The sequence below is a fragment of the Eufriesea mexicana genome, unplaced genomic scaffold (assembly GCF_001483705.2).
Source record: "Eufriesea mexicana isolate 0111107269 unplaced genomic scaffold, ASM148370v2 scaffold4744748195, whole genome shotgun sequence".
Classification (NCBI taxonomy): domain Eukaryota; kingdom Metazoa; phylum Arthropoda; class Insecta; order Hymenoptera; family Apidae; genus Eufriesea; species Eufriesea mexicana.
In genome coordinates this window covers 230,971-247,929 of record NW_016907918.1, presented here as the reverse complement: position 1 = coordinate 247,929, position 16,959 = coordinate 230,971, and the positions used below count along the sequence as shown (strand labels likewise).

General features: G+C 39.3%; 1 protein-coding gene across 1 annotated transcript in view; it reads left to right on the top strand.

Annotated features, from left to right (window-relative positions):
• The first annotated feature begins 4,174 nt into the window (after window positions 1-4,174).
• Window positions 4,175-16,959, top strand: part of CAH1 (carbonic anhydrase 1) — a 27,493-nt gene continuing 14,708 nt past the window's right edge. Inside the window, exons 1-2 of the mRNA XM_017897449.1 lie at window positions 4,175-4,590; window positions 15,744-15,944. Coding sequence (XP_017752938.1) covers window positions 4,551-4,590; window positions 15,744-15,944 — 241 coding nt within the window. The 5' untranslated portion in view covers window positions 4,175-4,550. The remainder of the gene's footprint in view (window positions 4,591-15,743; window positions 15,945-16,959) is intronic.

Here is a 16,959-nt window from a genome sequence, read left to right as displayed (position 1 = left end):
GTACACTTTCAGTATATATCTATCGTCTGTTCCCCTGTTGATCCTAGCGCCTCACGTTTCGTCGTCGTCTAACACGTGCTTATAAGGAATGACAAAAATGACACAGGTGCTAATAACTTAGATAATCGCAACGTATGTAATAATTGCAGCTGAAACAAAGTGGCGAACTTACGCTAGCAATTGGCGACCGAAAGTTTACGTTTGCTAGTCGAATATTCGTTTACGTAAACAATTGACGATGACTTAACGAGGATTAATTAGATCGGAGCTGACAAAGAGTTCTTACGTCGAGCCGACTGTTGGCCTCGCTTTTGACATTGATGTTGCACGTTCGTATAATTTTTTTTTTCTTTTTTTTTCAGCAAATACATCGCCACGATAATGGTGAATTTCACGTTACCTTTTTTGTGATCGATTATCACCCGTATACGTCAACTTGGAGATCTAGCAGTCATTAACTAACGATTCATCAAAAGACAATAAAAACTGGAAAATGGCGAGTATTGTCACGACAAAGAGGGAATTGTGTAATCGATCGAAGTTCGAGTAAATTTCTTGGGGTTTTTGGTAAATCGGTTTGATAAAGAGTTATTCCAAGATAAAATATAAATAGATTTTTTTGGGAAATCCCTGGTGACATGATTGTTTCGTTTAAGTAAAAGAAGTTGTTTAATAAGTAAGCAATAAATCATTCAAAAGGTAATTCTTGTATTACATTTCATTATCCATCATCTCGTTCTGCGTTGTTACGTTAATTGAAGAACACTGTTCGCCTAGAGACGTAACAGTGATAAGAGTATTTTTGTCCGAAATTTTTGGAAACCCAATGATTCAGAGAATAAGTGGACCAAGCGTAATTTAATGAAAAGTTCGAGTAATAAAAGATAATGACCAATAGTAAGTATTGCACAAGTATGAAGACTATTAAGTTAGAATTGGTTGCGCAAAAATTGATGGAAATTGCAGGAGTTCGAGTATCAGCAGAGTGACGATTCAGAATTCTCCAGATGCATCGGAATGCTTGTAAAAACGTGATGTTTCCAAATTCCATTCAGAGAAAAATATTTTTCTAAATAATACCTTATTTGTACATCGCACTAGGTTATTTAAAGCATTTTTAACGTTTAGTGTATCGTTAGCGATAAGCGTTTAATACGCAGTTTAAATGTTTAACAAGTTCCATCTGAAAATAGAAGACTCTAACAGGAAACGTGCGAAACGTATTAAAAAAGCAAATGCAGCGATGCTGCAGATGGTGATCACCGATTAGCATTTTTAACGCGTCTGCCACCACCGTTACGAGAGCCGATGATTAATGCGCACGACAATACTGCCAAGGGATAAACTGGCAAACTGAACTGACGTTCATCGCGATTAGCATAAATTATTTTCGCTATGATTCTGTTCAAGGCGTTCCTTGAATTTGGTCGTCGAACAATCGCGAGGCTACAGAGATCAGAAACGCTCACAAAGGTGGAACACGAGCAGGCAACGCTTTAATTGCAATGAAGGACGAACAAAATGACAATTACATAAGAGTTATAAAGAATTCGAACAGAATATCCTTTCCTGTATGCCGACACTTGAAATTAAAATGCAAAGCAGTTGGTGTTTGGAACAACCGGTTGCCTGGCTCCCGATGAATGAATAATCGTGCAAGCTTAGTACAGAAAATCGAAATTCCTTTTGTGACTGCTTTGACCATGTTGAAAAAATTTATGCAGGGCCTCATAAATTTATGACACTGGTAGTTCGAAAAACCTTTGCAGTCATCCTAAGAATAAAAATATCGTGACTCATAATAATCTTTTCAAGAAATCTACCTGAATGACCGTGGCTAGTATTGTTATTGAATACAATTTTGTGAAATCCTGTTCCACATTCGATTAAAATCGAATCTTCGCTTCATTGAATTTCAGGCGGTGTCCTCTTTGGTTCGACGACCGGGCAGATCTTGCATTCGAGCATACCAAAACGGATTGCGTCACAGGTCGTTTGTCAATCGGTATATACGGGTTGATCGTTGAAAAACTTATTATTAGGAGTATTATGTCTTCGCGATTCCGTCGTTTCTTTTATGCAACCATCGTTTATATCTGCGTGAGCTAGTCTACCAACTAAATCATGCCTTTTTTAGCCCAACCTACGCATCGTCAAAGACAATCCTAATCATAGCAAGCATTCCTCTAAGCATCGTGTGCAGCCAACAAAGAAGTACTTATTTCGTGAAATCTTATCGAAATTCATTTCTTGAAATATATTTATTTAAGGAGAACTTAACAAGGAAGGTTCGGAATATTATCTTTGTTTGAGAAGTCTGAAGATAAAAGTAACGAAACGAATAGCCTTTAGTTTAAGATGACGATAACCATGAACCGCAGCCGAAACAAACAAGCGATTCGAAAGATCACAGGCGAAAAACCGCAACAGATGGCGAGAAAAAGCAGGAAAGACGTCCATTGAGGTTTTGCAGTGGAATTTACTGGAATTCATTACTTTTTATTAAGAGCATCGTAGTGCGACCGGTTTGCTTTATTGGTATAACGAAGACGGAACGACCACAGCTAGGGTCGGGCATGTTCCATGATATAACATTGACGTGACAGTGTTATCCGAGCTTGATGAAATTAAAGTGGCACGAGCTTCTCGGTTCGAGTTCCTCGGTACTTGCATGTTTGTACACAAATGGAGATCGAACTGCGATCAAAGTGCATCTTAATTCATTGCTATCCGGCTACTCTATAGTGATACTCTGATCTGTTACTATTACAAATTTGAAAGAGAATCTAAATGCGCCAACATTTGTCTCAGAAGCTTAACAGTGTGTAGCTAAACAGATTAGTCTGGTCTCTTTGTTTAATTATTTAACCCCTTTAAAAGATTCAGTTGACAAAGCAATGCCGATGTTGTAAGTGTATGCGAACGTAGTGTCGAGTTTACGGCACGTGATATTGACATATTCAATTTTGCTGCATCAGGTTTCCATTTTTCCTAGAAAATTAAATATAGGGAAAAATTCAATTAATTAGGAAAGGTATACGGGAATATAAAAGTACATAAAACGGAAATAAATTTGAGATAAAAATGATGTGTACTTATCTCAGACACTTGCCTTCGAATGATAAAAGTGGTGAAAGTACAATGGGGATATACAGACACTCAAGCTCGTAGGGGCTACTCTGACTCATCGGTTGACAAACGCCGTTTCATTATATCGTGATTCTCCGGTTAATATAATAAACGCACTTGTGTCGTCTGATTTAGAAATGTGCGTGTAGAAACAACGGCTAAAATAATATCCGTCAGTTGTGTACCGATGTCATGACCTACACAGTAGGAAATGGATAATGTGACACAAAAGTCACTGGTGCGATTGTAAATTGAAATAAAGAAGCGAATGTACCAGTAAAAAACTGCATATCATAAGTACAATTGAATGAATCGAGAGTTCAAGAGTACAAGTTCGAGGATTAATCTAATCTTCTTGTTCATCGACTGTTAATTATCGATCGATCACGATAATCGAGTGCATGCTTAAAACAGCGACGAGAGCGTTTCCTGAAATTTTAGAGGTTATGTAAAAATTTAATTAGTAGACGACAAAGGGTTTCGCGGATAGAAATAAAATGCTTGACTTACCTTCGGCAAAAGAACATACTCGATTTCTTTCCATCGTAGCTGATATAACGATTGTCACACGTTATGCTGCCTTATCATCTCATCGAGATTAATGCTCCTATTTGAAATAGATTATAAAATGAATCATTAAGGCATTAAGTCGCTAGTTGCTGCCCTCCCCCCTCCTCACGCTGTACGAACAAATGTGGGCAACTCGATCGCCAACCTCTTTACGAATATTCAAAGTAAACTTTAAACATATCCATTACATTCGCCGAGTTAATCTATACGATCAAACTGTTTAAAGATTTAGAAATTTAGGAACTTCCAAAATTATGAGTGTTGATCATAACCAAGCACGTGCTACGTAGTCTACGGTGGGGATTGACGGTGCACGTGTAAACATTTACTAGCGCATGCGCAGTTGCCCACTTTTCCATAGTAAGAGTCACGTGACCAGCGCGCGTATAAAATCCAATGGTCGGCCGGCCGGCGTCACATTCGTGGATGATTCCATGTAACGTGAGTCGCTTTTTTACTTCGAACTTTAGTAGAAACAAAGTTTTCTTAAGCCTTTGACAAACGCACGTTCGTAAAATTCCATACTATTATAGTCATCGAATAATTCTTACAAGTACAAATTAAAAGTATTCGAAAGAGAGGGGAAAAAGTTCGAAGCTAGTTGGCGACGTTTATTTGACAATCGTTTCTCGATTTCGCTTCGAATTTCGAATCGATCGGTGGTGAATTTGATCGGCAAGTTACCGGTAACTAGTAGTAACTACAATTCGTCGACGTAAATCGTAAGAGGCAATTTAGTGACGTGTTCGACTTAACCAAGGAACATAAACAGACAAGACGACCGGCAGTAAACTCTACTCGGATCTTAATTTCGCGGATTTGAATTTTTGATAAGACAATCGTTCACCGAGATGGCCGGCAAAAGCGAGTGGGACTACTCTGTCCAAAATGGTAAGTTTTTCTTATTTATCTATGCATGTTCTGCGAATCAGGTAGAAATAAGTCGTTACGACAGTACGTTGCTTTTCTCGTTTAAATTTACATTAGGATACTCATGCATTATTTGTATCGGCCGCTGAAATATTCAGATTTTTATATATTCCTTCGGTACAGCATCAAAATAAGAAACACAGGCGACTAACCTTTTCAATGGTCTACATATTATCAGTAAACTCATATATAGATATAAAATATCGAAAAAAAAATTTATTTTCGATACTTTAATTTTTTATTTATAGCTTTACCGAAATCTCATTTGCAGTAATCATTTCTTTGTCATCTAACGATCGATTAGGCTTCCAGTATGATATTTAATAGGTGTTTCGTAAATGCTGTAACAGAGAGTGAGAGTCGATGCGTGTTTATCGATCATTTGACCGGACACTTCAATCCCCGAGATCTGTCTTACATTCTCCCATATCTTGTACCTTTGCTTATGTTATCATTAAGCAATAGTACACCCAGAAAAAATAATTCAAATTACACGTAATTTATTTAACGCTACGTATAAGAATAGCTTATTAAAAATTAAACGTTTATATCGATTACAATTGTTACATATCGGTAACTGTTATTGCGGAATCGTTTCTTCGGCTGGTGACTAAATATTTGGTTTTGTGTATTAGCCTTGCATTCCTCCCGAGAAAACCGACTAACATAATCACTCGTTTTTTATCTTTAAAGAAAAATATGCTTGTAGCATAAAAATATTTCCGTCAAGTAAATCGCTTAGGAAAGAAGCACGGAAAAAAAAAAAATTCTGACGAAATGTCAATCGATATTCTACATTTTTAATTTTTCGAAGCGATCAAAAAAAATCGATCACAGATCAATTTTTGTGAATATCGATAAATTATTTTATTTTTTCCTAATTTTACGCGAAATCGTAATGATTTTATAGCAATATCTCGCGATTGTTTTGCAATCTCTATTAACTTCAATTTCTGCCCCATTTCACAGTGTATTGTTCTCTTGTTGTAATTCTTTATTTTTTAAAATCACGTCTATTGCTAATTAATCATTAACTGTCGCGGTCTCGTAACATTTTCTTGCTTATCTAATAAATAAAAGATTGCATTCCGATACAAACACTTGCAACAGTACCTGAGCACATTAATTAAAAATATCATATACATCTACGAAAAACCGTGCATATTTGTGAACGTTGATTAGATAGAACGATATCAGTTAGCATTCTTGTTGTAATCCCATAAGAATAAACAATTTGCAACGGAATTACGGAACGTCAATATCGTACGAAAATCAGCGTTAATAATCTCGCTAATACCAGCCATTTTGATCTTTAATTTTGTTCAAAGTCTGTGAATATGATTGATCGATCATCTCGTTAATGCACAATAAGCAATTTAATAATATTTCTTAATTAAAAAAATAAATAAAAAAACTGACAAATAAAAAATAATAATAAATTTCATAACAAAGCACTTTCTCTAATTATTATAATTATCAACGTATTGCTTCCTTCGATTGCAACTACGAGACAAACAGGTTAGACATTTTCACGTTGCGAACATAACCTATATCGATTGCGCATTCTTCCCGCTAGTTGCAAATATCGATTTATCGAAGGATCCCTAGAAATTTCTTCGACAAGTCTATTTGTTCGAACTTGAAACGAAAAGTACAAATAAGAAGTGGAAAAGGTTATTGCTCGACCGGTGATAACGAGTCGGTTCCCATTTCAACCCACGTTCGATTTTCACGGTGTCACGATGGCACGAGGCTCACTGACCTAAGGCCATTGTCTTCGAATGCAGGGCGTCCCAGTCGTGCCAAGGGACGGCGTTGCATTCGCCATACTAACACGGGACACCAACCAGCTCAGTAGGTAAACGAAAATCAATAATTTTCCTCGTCGTACTTCAGGCCGATGCACCTGTTCTCGCGGAGAGTATAGGCGTCTCTGTGTATTGTTCTGACCAGGTAGAGCGTACTCGAAAGCCGCGTATACTAATACATAGATATGAGTCGGGATAACCTCAAACGTGCATAGACCGTGTTGAAACGTCGTACAGTATGCCAGTCGTAGACACGTAAATATAATGCGAGAATAAAGAGCACGTTGTTCGCTGGTAACGAGGCACGAACACGCACTCTTGGTGCACAGGGTTCTTGCATTCGTTGTAGTCGAATCTCGCGCCTTTAATTCGAGAGGGTCATGAGCGCGAGGTACTCGAAGAAGAAGAATCGAACACATAGTAGAATTGTTATTACCTATGTAACTATAACCTGAAAAATGACATGTCACGTCTGAGCTATATCGAGTCGATCATACACACAGAGTTATACACGCTGGCAATTACACGTATCATTGCGAGATGTGGAATGAATAATTAATACATCGGTTGCAACGATGTGCGGGTGTGGTGTAACGTGACTAAACGTGATTCAAATTGGACGGATAAACCCCCCAAATAAATGGCTGAAAAAAATCGAGGTCGCATTTCGAGAAATGTTTGCACAAAAATATCTCGCGTGGAAATTCACTGGTAAGATGGACATTCTAATTTTATATTTCGCGCTATATTTCGAGATATTAACACATGTTCCACTTGAAAGCTTTTGCCAAGGAAAACAGAGCGTTTTTTTCAGCAGCAGTCGCTCTTTTTCATAGTCACGCGAAACCATGGTCAAATTTCGTCTCGGTCACGTCGTTCCAATGGTTTTTTCGTCAACCGGGAAACGCCTGATTAAATCGAGGGCGAATAAATCAAGTGGAAATGGTTTAACCACTTAACGCGTGCTTAAATACCAATACCCAAGGAACCGGAGCGATATCGACGTGTATATACCTTGGGTGCAAATACACTGGAGAGTGAACGAAGTGAAACGTACACGAAAGCGTGTGTTAGGGGTCGCAGACCCAGTTTCGTTTCGCCTTACCCGGTTACCGTGCATGCCTCTCCGAAATGCCCTTAATCTGGGGCCAATTTGTCAGCGTTATCTTTGAACCGGCGCGAGTGCAATCGCGAAGTCTGGCGGATACCGTGATTTGCATAAATTCCTGGCCGGCGTGCAGATCGGCGATTAAGTCGTTTGGCTTTCCGAGCGTGTACCGGCGATTCGGCCGAGAAATGGCAATCGGTTCGAATATTTACTACCCTGTCGCAGAACATTCGATCACAAGCGGAAGTGTACTATTGCGGCCACCGTTTAAGGCCGTGGCGCTGCTGTTCGTTCGCGGGAATTAATAAAGGGACGATTACCTCTGTCGATTACGGATTCGAAGATCTCTACAGTATCGGTTATCTCTTTTATAACCTCTTTCGCAAATTTACGCGTTACGCGTAGAAACGGAGAATTGAGAAAATGGGCATCGCCGATGCAACGGAATTAAAATCGTAATATATTTGGAGGTTATGTAAGATAAAAAGCGAGATCGAAGATAGGTATTCGAGACGGTACAGACTGAGGAAGGGAAAGAAAAGTTTTCCACCGCGCGCTTTTAATTGCGGACACGTGTTGCATTATGTGCCAGGCGAGAAAGAAATCCCCGATACGATCATTTTTTACCGCTCATGACGGCCCGCAACGTTCGCTGAAATCCACACGGGCGCTTTTTTCCTTCTTCTTCTTCTTCTTTTGCTTCTTCTCTCGTTCTTCGCCACAGTGAGCGTGAAATTCGGGTCAAACAGGAATTTCGTTTACCACAGAAGGATCGAGGTCGGCGTTCCCGCGTTGACGCAACTGCTTGCCCCTTTTTCATTTACACCGTGTCATAGTCTGCTGCAGGGCAGCTATTAATGATTCTGGTTAACCCGCTGATCGGCGGTGCACACTTTGCAGACTGGCTTATAAAAAGATACAATACGGTATAGCGAAGTTTTCGCAGTTTATTCCTCGTTTTGCTATTTATACATTCCAAAGCGATGTTTGTAAGAAATAGGATAAATAATGGGATTGTCGATCGACGCGCAATTTGCGGGTAGGCTGCTACGCCATTTTCCAAGAATCTCGGGAAAATGGAAGTTTTAATACTACGAGTTCAGCCTCCGTAACACCTGTAATTTCCTTCTACAGATCTATACCGAACTAAATTGAAACGTCGAAAGATTGAACGAATCGTTGAAAGATTGATGACTGCGTTATAGACACGGTAGTCGTATATCGATTTGAATGTCCTCTGTACTGTACTCATCGATATGCAACGCCTCGTTCCCTTGTCTTTTTATTTACACTTCGAAATTGATATCAGAGATCATAATCGCGAATGATTAACGTAAACTACGCGTTTAAAACGCCAGCTTGACTTAATTAAGTCCTGTTTAGAGTCATCGCACGAAGTTTACGCGCAGTGAGGTTATGACACACAATAGGAAGAGCAGGAAGACGCGACGCGTCATTTTTCTCATCCGGTTTACATAAAAGGCGTGGCATTGCTGTTGCAACGCCTATTCGTTTGGAGGTTATGTTCGACTCCGAGTTTGTGCACATACGTAATTAAAACCGAATCCTTGATCTATGACAGCATTATCCTCGTCGAATACAAAATTTCTAAACCACCTTGAGAAAAAAGGAAAGGAAGAAAGATAGAAACCGAACTTTATCTCAAAGAATCTACCTAAAATATTTATCCAAAACCATTCCACAAAATCATATTGTTACACGGGATAAAAATTGTTAAATAGATACAGTACATTCGAAGAATATAGTAATTAGTTCCCAGATCACGTCACAGATCCATCAACTTAATTTAACCCATCTCCTAATTCGATTCTCCTCATCAAGGACTTCCTTGGTACTCCTTGAACCTACTTCGGTTTCCCTTCGGTCTTCCACGCAAAATTGTTGTCATTTCGCGTGGCAAACTCGGCGATACTCGCGGTGAAAAGGATCTAGAAAGGTCACAGTGCAAGGTCCATGGAGAAATTCACCGCGAAACCGCAATAGCTGATCAAGACAGCGTTTATACTCGCCTCGTGACTTCGACAAGGTTGAACGAACCTTCGAGCAGATCTCGACGACCTCGAGGAGATATTTTTTCTCCGTGCAGCGCGGCGGCTCTGTGATCGCGATCAATGGGATCCTCAACGAGCTTGAGGGAGGCGATGCGTCGAATCGTGCATTCAGTCGACCGGAAGTCGCGTCGAAAACCTCCGCCATAACGAATTAACCGTCTATTTTAGCACTAAAAATGGCCGCCTCCTCGGGACCGTTTCGTCGCCGGCACCATTTCGCTGTCGTTTCAGATGAAAATAACATGGACAATTGCCTGGCTGTTGGGGACAGTTAATGGGATGTTTATACTACAAAGGAGACAGCAAGTGAATGGAGTTATTAAACCAGAATTCGTAACCGGTTATGTCACTTTTCACCCACGTAAGCCGTGATTTACATGTATTCGTATCTCTCGCAGTTGTTATCGAACAGCTTTCTATCGCTCTCACAAGTTCAAACTTCGTTCTAACACTAATTATGCTATTTAAATAAAGCTTGGTCAAAATGTTACCAGCACTGCAGGTTCCATTTTGTCTCTCGACCTTCATGTCCTTCATTCGCCCAATTTCTCGATATAAAATAACAAAATGGATTCAAAATGGATTCAAGATTGATCCTCGAAGGAGGGAAGAAAGGAAATATAATCCAATATGGATAACTTAATTCCTCGTCGTCAGAATTAAGATGTGTCAGGGCATCGTAACTCCAATTTATAATTTTGCAATCCCGTAAGGGTGGCAAAGTTCATCGCCTATTGTCCCAAGTCGAATAGAGTGACATCTATAGTCCGGATTAATATGCTCCGGAAATTAGCCGGAAAATTAGAAGGCAAAGGAAGGCTGGGTGTATCGGACTAAAGGTGAGGCACTCTGCAAATTAATGGCGCGCGACAATATCGCGGGTGCGAGACATAATCGCGGGTATGTCGCGCGCGCATTATGTCACCATCACGTGCTGCTTCGCAGCTGTGAACCACGCGGGAATCTAACGCGCGATAAAGAAACGTCTGCACGGAACAGCTGTGTTTTTTCGCGTCCCACGGCCGAACGGGCGGGTTTGCGACATTTTTCGCGAATAAATCACTCGTCGGTAGTCACGTTGGTTAATGGGAAAACAAAGTTTGCAAACATTGAACTCGTGAACCTCGTCAGATGACGTTGGTTTGTTAATTAGAGATACCAATGATTATTTAATGGTAAGCAGGCAAACAGATGGAAATGCCGCGGTGATGCAACGGATTTCGCAATGTGCATGCGAGATTATGATGGATGAAATGCACACCTTGCCGTGTTTGCCGAGTCGCGATACGCTGGCGTGAAAATCGTTCGAATTATCACGGGTTTCGAGTTCGATACGCCTCGTTAGGGCTGTTATAAAATGGTGCCATCGCCCTGTGCCAGTGAAATTCCGCGGAATAGCGAAGAAAAATGCATCGCGAAAAATTGTGGAGTACATTTAAGCTCTTGGAAAATTAATTGCTTCGAATAAAATGACGTAGCCTCGGGAACGTTTACACCTGAGACTCTTTCCGCACGCTGAATCGTGCGAAAAAAGAACCGTGTAAAATCTCGCAAAATACCGACTTCGTAGCAACGCACGAAACTCGTAAAGAACGGAAAACGCAGTTTAAGACACGATACTGCACTCGAAGAATAATTTTTACTCTGCAGTCTGTGCTGCGTTGGAAGATAAAAATAAAGAAAACGTATTCGAACATTTTCTCTACTCGAAGATAAAAACGAGTAAAATATACAGGGTGTCCCAAAGAAACGTATTCACGCTTTAATACCTTATTGTTTCTAATTTATTATTTCTTTTCTAGGTACAACACATTTAAAATAATGGCTGATTTTATACTAGACTTTGAAAAACGTAAATATATTTTAAAGTGCTACCACCATAATCTGCAATTATCATCTAAATATATACTGTTTTTATAATCACGCAAAGTGTGTATACATTTTTTTGGGACACTCTGTATTCGAGTCTTCTTCTCAGTCGATAAAAATAAGTAAAACGTGCTAAAAAGAACTCGTATGGGAATAAAAAGTTATCCGTATACGAGGAAAAATATTCGACGTAACATCTCGTTAAATACGCGTATCTTTGACGAATTCACGATTACCGATAAATATCCATATCGCTTGTTCCAAGCTTGTGTTTTATTTTGAGGTAGTTCGATGATCCTGTCCCTGTTCACTTCTATCGCACATGAGCCTCTTTTTCAATCTGTTTGTTGCAAAATTTCGCGATAAAAATATCATGGTGTAATATCACATGATCTTGACACGAAGGAATCCTCCTTGACCTATCCATCACCAGCATGATCTCCGTTTAATCACTCTCACGTACGTGTCGCTGGACAGAGCGCGCTAATTGTAGCCAGATGTCGCTGATCGGCCGCCATTTGTAAAAATAGAAAGGTACCATTTTTAAGCCGAATATCTATTCTTCGCTCGGAGTTCTCGCAACAAGTGACTAAATTCCTACTTATCGACAATGTTTTCCTTTATTTCTATTCTTTGTACTCTATCGTCACGTTTTTACCATTATTTTTTATCATTTTCCTTTTTTTTTATCAATTATTTCTTACCGCGAGAGCAAATGCAACGAGAAATCTGAGATTAGCTATGGTTACCTGTATCGGTGACGATATCGGAGTTATAATTTTATTATTGTAGTTTCAAGGAAGTCCGTGCTGGGAAAGAAACGTATGGGAAAAGGATCGGGATAATAAGCATGAATTCGTTGCGTTATATCACCGTTCTAGGTACTAAGCGTAATCGAAGGACGCGAACCGGTAAAAAGGCAACGTTATCAGGAACAATATCAGAATCGCGTGTCACGATAAAACGAAAGTTTATGCAGCGGCACGTGACGCGTGTGTCCGTGATAACAAGCGCCTTAAATCAACCGATAATTTAGCCCGATTATCTGGACCAATACACGCTGTTTTGATGCGCTTACCCTTACGCAATCGCGAGTTTCGCCATTATCGTTAAACTTGTTGTCGATCGGCTTATCGAGCGAAGCTTCGTTTATTTCTACCCGCGAAATAGCTCATTGCGTCGATAAATTGCCGATAAACGGCCGATAAATTATTCTGGAAAAAGAAAAGGTCCGAAAATTACAAGGAGATATATCGATAATGCTTGTTTTCAACGCGTTGATAATTACCCAGCGATTCGATAGCGTCGATATTTGTTTAACGATAAACCTAATTGCAGCGATGGAAAAAGAGTCATACGAGTACCGAGAAGCAACTTTCGAAACGATCGCGATCTTTATCTCTGCCCGAATTGCGAAATCGTGTTGCTGCAGGCGCGATTAAACTCGTATTACCGATTAATACAATAATACCTAGCTGAAGCTGTTGCAGCAGGTCGAAATTTTATCCTGGCTGGTTACGACGATGCAGTTTTCGACGATGCAGATAAAATTTCGAAGCTCGATATTAACCCTTTGCACTCTTTGGATTTTTTGGCTAGAGAAGAGTAGAAAATCAAAGATTCTCTATTAATTGATACATCAAATTTAAAATAATACAACAGCGTGCGAGGTATCGAAATTAAATAATTCTACTTGTTAGTTATTATACGGTTTCTTATTTACTGCTCAAAAAATATCATCGGTCTTATGACAGAAAATTTATCAACTCGTACCCTTCTTTAGCCAAAAAATCGTCGAGCATAAAGGGTTAACCCTTTGCACTCGGCAATCTTTTCGTTACAGAAACATAGTAATTCGAAGACTTGAGACTGACATAAAGTCGACGATATTTTCAAAACGGGAAATAAGAAGTGCAAATTAACCCTTTCGCGACGGCGCATCTGTACCATACTTCGTCACTTTTCGCAACATTACTGACCATATTTTGTCGTCTTTCGCGATGGTGCACTAGTACGATACTTCGTCTTCTTTCGCGAAAGTGCAGGCGAACCATATTTCGCCAGCAATGTATTTATAGCTTTATCTTGAGTTCGCTATTGAGATAAAATAATAATATAATTTGGCCTCTGTGGGCCAAAAAGTGGTATGCAGATGGTGTCAGCCGCTGTGATGCACCAAGTGACTGCCGTATATAGACGTCACCCATCGCGAAAGTGTTAACAATAAGACGTAGAATTATTTTACCTAGATATTTCACGCGTCGTTGGGCAATTTTAAATTCGAGTTATTAATTAACAACGATTTTTAGAATCTGATTAAATGACGACTGAGAGTCGCCTCTCGAGTGCAAAGGGTTAACACGTTGACTGCCAACTACGGGATATCTCGTAGGTTGTTAACTGGTCCAGGACTTCTACCACGAGTTATCTCGTCCCTTCGTTACTTGCCATATTTGTACAGCTACGAGGAACCCCGTAGTATAACAGTGTAAATACAAACAGATAGCATCAGAAAAGAGAAGGAAAAATCAGGTTTGGCTTATTGTAAAAATTCTAAAAAATTAACGACAAATTTGATTACTACTATGTACTATAAATCAATTTTTTAATAATATAACACGATTAAATCAAATTGGCTTCTTAGACCGGAATCGTGAAGAATTACGTGACAGTCAACGTGTTAACTTCGTCGAACCGGTAAAAATCGGTAACTACTATAAATCAATTTTTTAATAATATAATATAACGTGATTAAATCAAATTCGCTTCTTAGACCGGAATCGTGAAAAGTTACGTGACAGTAAACGTGTAAAAATCCGTAACCACGTTCGTTCGACTTCGTATCTACCTATTTCTACTTTTCGTCAAACACAAAAATCCAAAAGAATTAAAAAAGTGCTTGTTGTTAAAATCAACTGCACTTCGTTTATTTACCAATCGTAGAAACACGTGAGCGCTGAGTTTGGTTATTATCGATTTATTAAAATTATCAAACCGATAAACAAAATTGCCTAGCTTAATCTAACCGTATCTTCGTTTGTTTATCAACCTAAGAACCAAATACACGCTGCTTTTATGTTGCTATCTAAATATGTAAATTAGCAGAATTATTAAGTTAGAACTAATTGTCATTGCTCAAAATGGCGAATTTTTACTAAATTGTTTTCCCGTTCCGTTTCAATGGGTGATCGAAATAATTAATTATCGTCGTTCGTATTAAATATCGAAATAATTAATTATCGTCGTTCGTCGGATCGTCAAGCTACCGTCAAATTACCCTTTAATGGCGGAGATCGGTATCGCGTAAAAAGCTCCGACTCCGTTAGCGTAACCAATTCGGACGTCATTAGCATCGAGTTGTTTTTTCATGGTTTAATGTTACGTAGAATTTCCGGGAAAATACTGGCGTTAAATATTTATAATGTTTGATAATCCTAATATTATCGCGGCTCGTTGCGCTCCGATCGGCTTCGATATCGTTAAAACGGGTTGCTCTTAACGCGCACCGTCTGTGAGATTATTTATAGAGTTAAGACTCTGGAACCTGTTATCTGTATGAAAATGCTCGGAAAAAGGGTACAAAATACACGAGGATTAAAGACACTACGAACGACTTCCTCCCCGTCACGCGTTTATTTTCCTACGCTATGCGCGAACTCTTATTTACGATTTTTTAACTAGCATTATTAACACTTCTTCGCGTGGCACGACTGGTTGCAGAAGAAAAACGTGTGATTATACGAGAAATCTCGGTAATTACATGTCGCGTGCATGCGTTAAGAGAGTAGATAAGCTCGTGTGATATTAAGTTTCGAATAAAGAGCCATCCTTTTTCTCCTGACAAAGAACGGAACGCGATACCTTACTCAGCGGTTAATTAATTTCCATTGTTTCCTACGTGAAGGGACTGCGAGATATTTCATAGGAAATTTGAAAAAATTCCACTTGGAAAGCAACGTACGTCAAGGAAGTCAGTCTTAACAATTCGCTTTATCTAATCGCGCAAATTAATACACGTTAATTCTAGCCTAGAGTGGTATGAAACAATAAACTACACGACCTTGACGTAGACACTGTCAGTGACTAACAAATCCGATACCGTTTTACCGAATGATTCATTCCGTCCTTGTTCCAAAACAATCGAGCACTCGAAATTTCCTCAAAACATCAACATCGATTATGCCTCGTTTGGTCTTATCATCGAGCAGAGCTAAACATTGTCACGATGGCGCTAGATAAAATCTTCCTCTGTTCCAGGACCCAGCACGTGGGTGTCCAAGTTCCCAATGGCGGCGGGATCGAGGCAGAGCCCCGTGAATATCGAAACCGATCGAGTAGAATCCGACCACGAGGCCTTGAGCAGCAAACCTCTGCGCTGGAAGTATCCGGCGACTGCTTCCCGGAAGCTGGTCAATCCTGGTTACTGCTGGCGGATGGACACCGATGGCGAGGGCACGTGTAAGTTCATTTGCATTCTCCGCGTCCCAATCGAGGATGATATTAGTCATATTCGAGTAATATTACTTACTAGATATTAGACAGATATCCGTGACCGAAATTAGAACTCTTGTCAGCGATTAGAACGAAATTGGGAATAAATATTGCTACCTATTATATTATGTAATACGAACCTAAATTTTCGTAAATCGTAGGGTAGTGTCTTGTCAAGTGACACGATGTCTAGTGATCTATAGGCGGTTATCTATGTGAATAGATAATCACTAGATGAACTCGTGGAGAATGCATTGCTAGAATAGATCTCTGACTTTGAAGCTTTCCTACGATACAATTTTTATTCAATTTCGAATGATCTACATTTTTAATTCGAAAATTAAATTCTTTCGTGGAAAATGCATTGCTGTGTGCACCGAGGATGAGAATAGATCTCTGATTTCGAAGCTTGCCTACGAGGATGAGGTGTGTGGGCCCTTGAAAAAGAGAGACTTACTTGGAATACAACACTCTCTTAAAACGTCGACAAAGAAATTAGAAATATACGTTTACGTTTTTCCTTTTTGATACAATTTTTATTCAATATTCCGAACGACCTGTATTTTTAATTTGAAAATTAAATTCTTTCGTGGAAAATGCATTGCTGTGTGCACCGATGTTGAAAATAGATTCCTGACTTTGAAGCTTTCCTTTGATACAATTTTTATTAAATATTTCGAACGACCTGCATTTTTAATTTGAAAATTAAATTCTTTCGTGGAAAATGCAAATACTGTGTGGGCCCTTGAAGAAGAAAGACTTTGAATACAACACTCTCTTAGAACGTCGACAAAGAAATTAGAAATATACGTCTACTCTGTTCCTCTTTGATACAATTTTTATTCAATATTCCGAACGACCTGCATTTTTAATTCGAAAATTAAATTCTTTCGTGGAAAATGCATTGCTGTGTGCACCGAGGATGAGAATAGATCTCTGATTTCGAAGCTTGCCTACGAGGATGAGGTGTGTGGGCCCTTGA